At 34.9% G+C, this 13,060-nt stretch overlaps 1 protein-coding gene across 3 annotated transcripts in view; it reads right to left on the bottom strand.

Moving 5' to 3' along the window:
• Positions 1-1,239: 1,239 nt before the first annotated feature.
• The window catches only part of LOC114049783 (translin-associated protein X), a 30,140-nt gene continuing 18,319 nt past the window's right edge, over positions 1,240-13,060 (bottom strand). For all 3 annotated transcript variants that reach the window (XM_027871187.1, XM_027871188.1, XM_027871186.1), the window contains exons 5-6: positions 7,141-7,268; positions 1,240-3,224 (exon numbers count right to left, since the gene is read on the bottom strand). In XM_027871187.1, the coding sequence (XP_027726988.1) occupies positions 2,847-3,224; positions 7,141-7,268 (506 nt within the window). In that variant the 3' untranslated portion in view covers positions 1,240-2,846. The remainder of the gene's footprint in view (positions 3,225-7,140; positions 7,269-13,060) is intronic.

Here is a 13,060-nt window from a genome sequence, read left to right as displayed (position 1 = left end):
CTGTGGGTCCTTCATGCCCGAACTCTTTCTGGCCATTTGCAGTGGTTTTTTCATGCGAATGCTCTGAATTTTGTCTAAAACATTGCTGGGACTTTTCCATTTTAGATTTCTCTTAGGAGGTGATCCATTGATTATTTATATTTTCACTTTGCCCCCTGGTTCTAATAGATGTTAGCAATTTTCATTTGTTTATTTATTTTTAAAACACGTGTCCTTTTTCTTTCTTTGATCTTTTTGAAGCATAGATATCATAGTAGCATTACTGGGTCTGTCCCTTCAAGACTCAGCTCAATCGCCACATTCTAGCAGAAGTCTGTCCTGATCACAACTACTAGATCTTTCTCTTTCAAACTACCTTATATTTAACAACTTTGTATTTATCATCCTTGTATTTATTTTGTGCATACTTATATATGGTGCTGCTTTCCTAGTTAGAAAGGTAAGGCATTTGCTAACAGATAGCCTCATAGGTCTGTATTTGGAATTATTCGGAAGTTCATTCCAACTTTATTATGATTATCCATTTAATCAAAATGTATCTTTGACATTTTTTTTGCTTATAAAAAATATACCAGTTGTCCATTTAATCAAAAAGTATCTTTGACTTTTTTTTTGCTTATAAAAAATATACCAGTAGGGCAGTACTGGTCTAGTGCAGTGCTATCAAACTTAAACAGAAAAAGGGCCACAAAACCATACACAAGGATCTCTGTGGGTCACATAATGACTTAGAAAACCACATATTAACACTGTCTATGTTCTACTGCATTTTTATTTATTTTGCTGAATATTTCCCAATTGCATTTTAATCTGGCTCAGGCACAATGGAGTGTTGTAAGCTGCAATGCTGCAGCTTATGTCATCTTATGATATGGGAATACAAAAAATAAATTAGGGAACAAGATGATCCAGCTTCTATTTCACCAACTAGCTGCAAGACCCCTACACAAGTTAATCATCTCTTCTTCACCTTAGATTTGTTTCCCTTATGTAAAACATGAACAGTTACACCAACATCTTTCACCCATCAACTTGTAGTTGCCAAAGCAAAAAAATTTTTAAATAAAGACTATAGAGTACTGTGAGATATTTAGAATAGTCTAATGAGGTAAACGACTGTTTCCCTCAATTGCCACATCGGTCAAGCCTCCAACATGGTTTCAGTTCTGATAAATTCTGTAGAAAAAAGGTTATTTTTATGATTGAAAGACACTTTTTTCTATATTTTAAAATGGTTTTATTCAAAATATTTCATTTTAAACATTCACAAAACAATCCTTTATCAATCCATTATTTTTTACATGGAAATGATGAAAGTAAAAGGGTAAATAAATTTAAAATGTAATGCAAAGTGGTTTATGTGAAAAAAACATAACATAGTAAGAGGGGAATATGTAGGCAGAGTACCTTACAGCATAGTAACAGAGATTTATTTGAAAAAGCAAACATACCCAAAAGACCTGACATTAGGCACATCATATTTCCACATTCCCTTCAAAGGTTGATATAGAGAAAGGAGCCCTTATAGTCAGGGCCAATCTCCCTCAAATTCATTTCTTTACCAAAGTTCTCAAAACAAACTCAAATGGAAATTTCTGTATCAATTGTATAATGCCTATGTCAACATCACAGGAAATTAGCTATTCCTAATTTTAGTGTGTAAATTCCAATTCTAAATAGTACTGGCAAAAAAGGGACCACCATTCTAGTTCCTAGGGGATTAGTTACAGGATTTGGCTCTGTGACTAATACTATTGCTAAAAGCACTTGGAACTGCAATGTCTTATTGCTGAATTATACATGATAATTTTTCTTTGGTAACTTCTATATTTCAATTAACATAGTTGGACAACTATGAAGTTATGGATGAATTAAATCTTTTAACCTACAACAATATTTCATTGTTATTTTTAAAAGTGATTCCTAAGAGATGCCAGAATAGGCAGGCATCAAGGTAAATCAAAGTAAAATGCATGATGGTCAAAATAACAGCCTAGCTGTAATAATATTTAATAAACAACATTTAACCAGCGCTTTCTTTTTTAATCAACTGTTGGCAAACATATTTCATTTCCATGTGAAAATATTTAATTCTGCCCAAACTTCATAATGCACATTACCTTTAGCAACAATTCTATTTCAGTTCCTCTGTGATGAAGAGCAAAAGACAGATTTCAATTCAAAATAGGATAGCTGGCACAAGTGGCTTGTTCTGAAAGATGTGTTACTAAAACACATGAATCCATACGGATTAATCAGAACACAATGTCAATTCTCACTGCTCTCATTTCACATGAATTCAGTGAATTCTCTTTTCTATTTAACTGTTCTATGTAGGTCATGGCTTTTCCAAGCCTTTGGTACCATGCTTAGACACCAAATCCATTCTACTGGCTTTGATGCAATATATTCAAATAAGATGTTCAAGACAAAACATGAGGCTAAAAAGCCCTTTTTAGATGTAATAGAATCACCAATTCAAATTATTAATGACTTAACAAAACATTATACAATTCATAATTCAACAGTTAACTATAATGGGAATGGCAGTGACTGCTCTATGAAATAAGTACTTCACAGGGATATGTGACAGACAGCAGTTGGTCACTGGGAGGTTCAGACAGCCAAATATGCCAAAAATTTTAAAACAGGAGATACATGGAGTAAATCATTTCATCAATTTTATGTACAGCAATATACAGAGTTTAAAACAGTGCAAATAATTTTGTCAGGTAAAACTGAAAATATTACTAAGTAAAAGCCACAAAAAGTAAAATGAAATACTAAATAACAGTCTTTCAAACTGATCTCCCTTATGGAAATTGCAAGAGTTGAGTATTGCTCTTTTATGAAATACCCTCTTCACGATCAATCATTTCTGCTTTGGCTGAAAACACATCTGCTAACATGTGCTTTGGAATTTCTGAACCTCTAACTTTTAAGGCATAGCATGCATTCTCCACCTTGGCTAGACTCTGTTTCAGTGTATATAGTTTCTTAGATACTTCATAAGGTCCTGTATTACCGATAAATGAAAACCCATCATAAATCTGACGCAAAAACTGGCTCACTTCAAAAGGGGTGTCAATGTCCCCATTTCCCACACTGTTGATGCACATCCTCATCAATTCTCCAGTCAAATCTGCCACACCCAGAAGATAATCAACAGGTGTCACCTTCAGGCTCCAAGTGCAGAGGGGCTTATCATCTAAATCTGAGGAGATCTAATTTTTTAAAAAGTACACAGAGAGGAAATTGTGAAAACAGTGAAAAATAATAAATTAATAAATAGTTAGCACATAGATATTACTTCCAAACACTTTACATATGTCATTTCACTTTATCTTCATAACAACCTTGGGAGATAGGTGCTTTTATAAGTCCTATTTTACAAATCAAGAAAATGAGGCTGAGTGAATTTAAGTGGCCTCCCCAACAGCTAGCAAATGTATGAGACAGGACACGAACTTATATCTTCCTAACTCTAAGTCTAGTGCTCTATTCTTTATGCTACTTAGTTACCTCCAAAACAGCAAATATAACATGCACTAAAATGTACATTGCAACACTGAAGGGCAGATCGATCATGCAACTCACCGTCAAAGTAATTAATCTACTTTGTTGATTTTAGATCAAACCTGTGATTTCACAGGTATTGGGAACCCCTGATTAGGGAATCCCCTCTACCAATGAATATCAGCACCTGCTCTATAACTTAAAATCTTAAAGATAATTGCCTGAGTCACTGAGAATTTAAGCAATTTGTCCACAGTTCTTAGCCAGTATATGGCAGAAGTCCTGCCTGGAAGACTGACTCTTTATCCATTATACCACAATTTCACTTTTTTAAATGATTAAACCAAATAAATTGACTATACTTGCCATGCAAAAGAAAATAATGACAATACTCTAAAACAATAAGGTTTAATCACTTAAGTTTCTTCTTGGTACATTTTATACTTAGATAGATGTGACCACATAATAGGCAAAATAAATAAGAGGAGCTTAACATACAGAGGCAAATTTGACCTCACAGGTATAACTAAGATTTGATTGGATGAGACCCATGATTAGGATATAGTTCAAGAAGGATATATCTTATTCAAAAGAAGTAGGAAAAGTAAAACAGAACTAAGGCCCTTGCTAAGGGGCAAGGAAGGATGTTAAGAAGATATGTTAGTTGGGGATAGGAATCTATATGACTCAACAAGGAAACAGGAGGGGAAGGGGATAAGAGATATGGGGTGGGGGGGTGATAAAAGGGAGGGTAGATTAAGGAAGGAAATGCTCAGAAGCAAAACATGACTTTTGAGGAAGGACAGGATAAAAAGAAAGAGAGAAGGATAAACATAAGAAAAGGGGATGGAGAGAAATACACAGTAATCAAAACTATGAACGTGAATGGGATGAGCTCACCCATAAAATTCAAGTGGATAGAAGAATAGACTGGAAAACAGAATCCAACAATATGTTGTTTACAAGAGACACACTTGAAACAGAAAGACAAAGTTAAAATAAAGGGCTGGAACAGAATCTATTGTTTCAGCTGAAGTAAAAAAGGTAGCAATCATGATCTCAAATCAAATAAAAGCAAAAATTGATCTAATTAAAAGAGATAATCAAGGAAATTACATTTTGCTAAAAAGTACCTTTGAGAATGAATATCAGAATTTTTTACAGCAAGTTTCTCTAATAAAGGCCTCATTTCTCAAATATATATGGAACTGAATCAAATTTACAAAAATAAGCACCATTCCCCAATTGATAAATAGTCAAAAGATATGAATAGGCAGCTTTCAGAAGAAATTTCAGAAGACATCAAAGCAAATGCAAATTAAAACAATTCTAAGGCACCACCTTACACCCATCAGAAATAACAAATGTCAAAAAAAAAAAATGACAAATGTCAAAGAGATTGAGGGAAAATAGGTACACCAGGAACTAGTTCAATCGTTCTGGAGAACAATTTGGAACTATGCCCAAAAAGCTATAAAACTGCGCATACTCTTTGACCCAGAAATACCACTACCAGGTCTATACCCCAAAGGGATTAAAGAAAAAGGAAAAGGACCCATATGTATAAAAATATTTGTAGCCAACTCTTTTTGTGGTAGTAAAGAATTAGAAATTGAGGGGATACTCATTATCGGGGAATAGCTGAACAAGCTGTGGCATATGATTGTGATGGAGTACTACTGTGCTATAAGAAATGATGAGGAGAGTGGTTTTTGAAAAAAAAACATGGGAAGACCTATATGAATTGATGCAAAATGAAGCGAAAAGAACCAGATCATTGTGCAGAGTAATAGCAATGTTGTAATGACCATCAACTGAGAAAGACTTGGCTACTATGACCAATACAATAATCCACGACAATTGCAAAGGACTCATGATAAAAAAAAATGCTATCTACCTCCAGAGAGAGAACCAATAAACTCCAAGTGCAAACTGAAGTATAACTTTCTCACTTTGTTTTTTGTTGTGGTATGGCTAATATGGAAACATTTTGCATTATTTCACATGTATAACTGATATTTTACTTGCCTTCTCATCTCAGTGTGTGTGTGTGTTGGGGGGGAGATTTGGAACTCAATTTAAAAAGAAAAGACTGTTAAAAAAAAAAATAAAAGAAGAAGAAGAAATGTTCAAAGGCAGCTAGGCAGCACAGTGCAGAGCGCTGGGCCTGCAGTCAGGAAGACCTAAATTTGAATTCACCCTCAGATACTAGCTGTGTGACCGTGGGCAAGTCACTTAACCTGTTTTCCTCAGTTTCCTCAACTGTAAAACAGGAATTATTGTAGCACCTCCCTCCCATGGTTTTTGTGAGCATCTAATGAGATAACATTTGTAAAGCATTTAGCACAGTGTCTGACACACAGTAGGTACAATATATAGGCTTACTATTAACTATTATTATAACAATAATGATAAACCCAGGGACCAGAGGTAGAAAGCATGATGGAGAGCATATGAGCACAGATCACAGCAGAAAAAAACAAAATCAATACTATAAGTGAAATCTACTGTAAGCCTCATGAAGAGAGGGAGGAAAAAAGATGAATTCAGAAATATCATAAGCCTGCATAACATAATAGGTATAGGAAACTTCAATTATCTGGATACTTCCTGGAGATTTCACCAAGGAGAAAAAATTTTCTCTATTCACCCAGGATATTCTCACTTCAAACTGAGGAATCCTGTGAAGGGTTATTGTCTGTGACTAAATTCAATAATACTGCAAAATAAGGCACTAGGGATATAAACAGTCTCTGCCCTGAAGGAGCTTACGTTCTGTGGGGGAGACAACATGTGTCCTTAACAAACATGTTTAAACAGATTCCACTTGCTTTGCTTCTTACCATATGTTAGGCCATTTTAAATAAGAAGGCCAAATATAACAGCAAAGCATCAGTAAAATGGAATGCCTGAATATTGTGGACATTACTTAATCATTTCTCTTTAAAAAATCTCCTACACAGGATTAAAAAATTTTGCATAGAGAAAGAACAGCTAGAAACTGAGTTGTATCAGTCGCAGCAAAACCACAGTCTGTTGGCTTACAGTATAAATTTCTAATTGATTACTCTGAGTGAATATTACTTTCCTTTCTTCTCTTCATCCACTGATTTTCTATTTCATATGGTACTATGGAAAAATCCTTTAATTTTATCATTAAGTACTCTTTGCAGGAACCAAACAAATATTCCTAGATAGCTTTATAAAAAAGTTTTCCTTTTGCTGAGCCTACTTTAGTCAGAAGATAATATTTTTCCATATGCCCCACAACTCTTCAAAGGACAGAATCATTTTTCCACAAATTCTATATCAATCCTACCTCCAATACATGCTAACTACATAACTAGAGGAGTTATCTCTCAGTCCTGTTTTTCTTCATCTATAAAATACAGATAATAATACTTGCAGTAGCTCACAGGGTTATGAGGACAATATGAGACACTGCAGGAAAAGTACTCTGAAAACTGTAAAACACTACATAGAGGTCAGTAATTATTATTACCATTACAAATAAACAACAATGGATCCTAATTACCTCCCCTGCCTCCAAAAATGTTTTTTTTTTTGCAGTTACAACAAAAAAAATAAACAAAATGACATAAATTAAAACAAAAAAAATCTTACAGTGTCATTTTCTTCTCCAGTGTCTTCTGATATAAATACCAATTGTTTGTTGATCTCATCCACACTGATTAGTGAACGTGTTTTAATGAAGTGTTGAAAAGACACAGCTTCCACATATTCTTGAAGCCCTGAAAAGACAGCAATGAGAATCAATAAATGAAACAAATGTCCTAAAAAAGATTTAGACTGGCAATGATCTAAAGGGAAAAACCTCTGATATTAGCAAAAGATAGTCTAATCAACAGCTACTGTTGAAATGTATCTATTTTCTTCCTACCATATTAGTAAAGAATTGCTCTTGAAAACCTGATATCCTCACTAGATTCATGGAACTATCTACTGGAGGAACCCATGAGGAAAAACTGATCCATACAATTGTAGAGATGAAATAACTCTGCAATGCAAAGGAACTACTTTTTTTTTTTAAGTTTTTATTCTACCCTTTAAAGCATGTTGATTCATAAGCCATTGAAGAGAATTCTAATGCAATCAAAATATAATTCAGGGCTTTCTTAAAATTTACTGGGAAAATAACCTTGCATACAAAGCCATATAATCAAATCTCATTCATTCATATATATATATAATCATTCTCAAAATCCCATGAACAGAATAAAATTTGCAAACTAAATTATTCACTTCATAATAATCCCTTTCTGCAGTATCAGTTGCTACTATAAATTACAATGGTAGTAACTGAGTTACTTAATTCAATAATAGCAAATATTAACAACTATTTTAATTTGAGGGGAGAGAATAAAATGAAATAAAATTATATTTGTGAAAGAACATCCAAATTCACCAAAATAACTTAAATGTGTATATATGCATACTAAAGTATGAAGACTTTTACAAAAACTTTTAGTATCATAAATTGTCACAATTTTGAGTTTAAATTATATAATTAGAATTTCCATCATAATCTTATTCTTTAATACATTTTAGAATTATTCCCTTGTCTCATGATGTGAAGCATCACAATGGCAGATTATAAAAATATCTCTTAAAAAACCTCTTTTTTGGACATCATTAAAAAACTAGAAGACAAGAGAATCTTTTTATTAGTTAAGTATCTAGACTAATAACATAGAATTGTTAGCATCCATGTTGAATATCTAAAACACTTTTCATAACCAAATCTACTTCTCATTGGGTGTCCCTAAAGAGCAACACTGGAAGTGGCTGGAGAAGTTGGCAGCTGTAATGGTAAATTTACAAACATTACGCAAGCATCAGAGTACAAAGAAAAATGGATGGCATAGCTGTGATAGTGACAAGAGGGTACTTATCAAGGCTAAAATATCCTGATTCATTTTGATCTGTGAATGACATTAATAGATAATGAAAGAATGGAAAATGGGCATATTTGGTTGATAAAGGGATGGCTGATAGAACAGGACATTTTGTTCAGTAAACTACAGTAACCTACTGAGACCCAAAACATTTGCAAGATAATCTGCTAACAAAATACATTAACATCATTCTATATTTGGACATGAAAAACATATGAGTTTCCTCACATCTATAAATAGATCTTGATTCAGCCACACCATTATAAAAAGTAAAAGCTTATGTTATATCCTTCTCATGGTCTATAATCTGCTATATAGTGGTAACTCAATTAATAAACAACTCTCCAATGACATTTCCTTCAGACACTTCATTAACAAAGGAAGAAATTATGTGGTGGGCATACGATATTCTAGAAATGGATTCACTCCATATTATGACATACAGAAAAATACTAATCTTCCATCAGGCCTGGGTTTGAGTCCTAGCTCGGACTGAAATTGAACAAATGAAAATCACATGATACCTCAGAGCCTGTTTCCTTCCCTATAAAATGGGGGTGCCACTTCTTCTAATAATGACCTCCTGGTATGCCTAAGAGGGTCAAATGAGAATGTACATGTAAAAGCCATTTACAAAATTCTAAAGCACTACATTATCTACGGTGAGTGGCATTCCCTTATAACCCCTTCTACTGGGAAGGTTGGGTCTGGTGGGTCAGTTGGGCTCAAGAGTTCTGAGATGTAGTATACTAAAAAGGACTAAGGTCCATACTAAGTCTGGCACAGTGAGTCCCTGGCAGCAGGGAGCCACCAGGCTGCCCTAGGAGGGAAGACCCAGACAGGTCAGAAACAAAGCAGGCCAAAACTCCTGTGTCAATGGTGATAAAGCAAGATAGGGAAATCCAGTCTTCCCTGATTGGAATGTAAGTTCCTTGAAGATTGTCTCATTTTTGCACTTGTATACCCAGCACGGAGAATAGTGCCTGGTACAGAATAGCATTATTAAATGCTTTTTCATTCATTCATGTTTTCTTCACTAAAAATTTCAATGAGAACTTACTTGCCTTTTCTGTAAGAAATCAGAAATTATACAGCAAGAATAAACTTCTTGTACTGTTTTACACTTAATTCTCAAGGCCTCTTCTACTTTCCCTTTCCTGCCCACAGTTTCTCTTTGTTTACTTCATTTAGCATGGCCCACCAAGCCCTTCATTGTACTTTTTCCTTGGAATTGCTATTTTTCATTACTGGTGGTTCTTTCCCATCTTCTTTGCCTCATTTCAACAATTTCTATATTTACTAATTTTTATCAAACTGATAGGAAAATGCTTAGAATGCTGTTGCAAAACAGCAAGTTATTTAATACTCTCAACTTACATGATGCCTTCTAATTTAAGTCATCTGTTTTAAATAATTAAGCCTGGAGAATATGTGATGTCATTGCATAGGAAGCTCCCAATGAGGAAAGGAAACTCTCTCTATCAATATAGATCTTCAACTATTCTACAACTTATGATTAAGGTAGTTGACCCAAGGCATGGATTGGCAGGAATGTGTCAAGATCTTGAACCCAGGTCATCCTGACTCAAAGGCCAGTCCTTCAGCCACTACACTCCCACTACCTTCTCAAGCAGTAAAAGGTTAAAATTTAAGCAAATATAATTTGGAATAAAGTGTTATGGTTATTCAACCTAGGAAACAATTCTATTTTCTCCAGATATAAAAATGACACTAAGTAAATTAAAACTTTCAACATGTATCTGTGATCCAGCACAATCTCTAAATTAAATATTACTGGCATATATCATTATCTTCCCCAGAAGAGCTGAGCCTACGTTTTCCCTCCTAACTCTTTTATAAACTAAGGTCAAGTCCAGCAACTGACCATTTGGCCTAGTTTTGTTAGTTTTTGTTTTTTTGAATCACTTCTTTTATGGTCCAGAGTAAAGTTCAAGGACAGCACGTGACTGAAAACCCTAAAAAGCCTGTTTGGTCACATGCAGGTAAAAGGATGTTTAAACAAGTTATGTTACAACTTGATGAAAAGGACATCCGTTATTTTCATTGAATAATTCCCAAGGTGAAAAGTTCCAATCTACTGCCATATTCCATCAAACAATACCTTTCCCCTTCTGCTTTTAGTTTGGATTTAATCCAAATAGGATTATTTACAGAATAAGCTGCCAGTAAGAGAGTAGTTTATAGGCAATTTATGTAATTTGTTGTTTTCCTCCTCACTCTCCTATACTGTATGACTGTACAGGAAGAACCAATTAAAAATTTCTCATTTTTTTATCTTATTTATTTTTATGAAACTTGGGTAGTTTAACTACAGACTAAAAGGCTAGCAATCACAAGATAAGATGAATTGCTAGATTTCAGAGTAGTAATAAATCAGGACTAAAATATAAAATTCTTAGATCTCTAAATTTCTGTCCTTTCCATATTTTAATATTTTATTTGTTTTTGTCTACTTAAATATTTCAATTATGTTCTTTTCTCTGCTATATTACTCAGATGTTAAAACAAAATAACTATGAACCAAATGACCTGCTAGAATGTCACTCTCAGGGTAAATGAGTGAGATTTTATCTAATCTCTATATTCACAAGCTTTTATCTTTCAATCTTCTGCATGTAATATTAGCCCTATCCAGAACCCACTGGCATCTGCCTTTTACCCCAGTCTTTCTTCTTTTGCTGTCCAAACCTACTACCCTCCCTCCATTATCACTATTGAAGGAGGGAACCTGAAGCAACTACTCTAATCTAACACTTACCAGGGGTGGGGAACCTTTGGCCTCAAGGCCACATGTGGCCCTCTAGGTCTTCAAGCTCAACCCTTGGACTGAAACCAAACTTCCGGTGAAAAAGTCAAAGGGCCACACCTGAGGACCTACGGGGCCACATGCGCCCCCAAGGCCACAGGTTCCCCATCCCTGAGTCTTAGACCCAACTCCCTACTTTCCAGGAATCACGAGCCTGTTCCCTCCAAATCACTAGTTTCAAGGCAGACATGACAGCTCACATTGCTTCAGTGAAGAGGAATATACCAACTACAGTCTTCCCAGTAAGATGACAGATAACCAGGCCTTGTCATCTGCACTAGAGCTGGCCCCTAGGACCCCTGGGCATTATCATCTATCTGCCCCGTAGCTGAACACTCCTATGTGTGCTGTCTGCCCCAATTAGAATGTGAGCCTCCTTGAGAGCAGGAACTATCTCACTTTTCTACTTGTATTCCCTAGCACACAGCATTGAATAAGAGTTTTGTCCATCATTCATTCAGATACCACTAATTCACATTTTGTCAATCTGAGCTAGACCAGACTGACATTTTCTTTTGTAGTAGTGAGAAAGACTTCCTTAGGCAAAAGGTGGTATAAAAAAGATTTCCTCACAAATTAATGCCATGAAAACCCTGTTTCACCTGCTCTAGACCTGTGATTTCACAAGTGTAAGTAAATGCTACAAATTACGTCACACACAAAAGCAGGTTCTTATAAAATCAAAAGACTGTAATTATAAATGCTTGAAAGTAATGAAACTTGAATTTTACCAAAAGCAGACTATGATTCAGACTATTCACTAAACAAAATTCCATACTCTGCAATTAGAAGTACAGTAGAATATTTGATGAAATAGTTCTACTTTTCACAGTTAACTTTCTATACTTTAAAATATGCTTTATTGAGGTCTCTTTGTTATGACATGAAAGGCACCATAGCATAATCAATGGAGAAAGAATCAGCAAAAGCTGAGTTGAAGTCCAGCCTCTAACACATACGGGGCCAACTGCTTTACCTCAGTTCTCTATCTAGTTAAGATTAGTGGTTGCAAAGAAGGCATGAACCTTCATTGATAGAAGGAGTTTTCTTATCTGGGAGTTTGCTATACCAACAAAATCACAGGTCCAATCCCTAACCCCTCTTCTTCCTATTTCTTTTCACATCACATTCATTTCTGGAAATATAGAATCTCTCTCTCCAGTAAGTGAATACTCCTTTCTAAAAATTTTTAAAGAAAGAAAAAGAGTTTTCAGATGAAGAAATCCAAGCTATCTATAGGCATATGAAGAAGTGCTCTAAATCACTTTTGATTAGAGAAATGTAAATTAAAACAACTCTGAGGCACCACCTCATACCTATCAGACTGGCTAATGTGACAAGAAAGGAAAATGATAAATGTTGGAGAGATGTGGGAAAACTGGGACACTAATGCATTATTGGTAGAGATGTGAACTGATCCAATCATTCTGGAGAGCAATTTGGAACTATGCCCAAAGGGCAATTAAACTGTGCATGCCCTTTGATCCAGCAATACCACCAGGTCTGTAACCCAAAGAGATCATCAAAAAAGGGAAAAGAACCCACATGTGCAAAAATATTTATAGCAGCTCTTTTTGTGGTGGCAAAATATTGGAAATTGAGGGGATGTCCATCAATTGGGGAATGGCTGAACAAGCTGTGGTATATAAATGTGATGGAACACTATCATGTAATAAGAAGTGATGAACAGGTTGATTTCAGAAAAACCTGGAAAGACTTGTATGAACAGATGCAAAGCGAAATGAGCAGAACCAGGAAAACATTGCATATAGTTATCAGCAACACTGTTTGATGATCAACT

Source organism: Vombatus ursinus, unplaced genomic scaffold, assembly GCF_900497805.2.
Source record: "Vombatus ursinus unplaced genomic scaffold, bare-nosed wombat genome assembly UNPS02014798.1, whole genome shotgun sequence".
Lineage (NCBI taxonomy): Eukaryota > Metazoa > Chordata > Mammalia > Diprotodontia > Vombatidae > Vombatus > Vombatus ursinus.
This window is presented reverse-complemented; position numbering and strand designations above follow the sequence as displayed.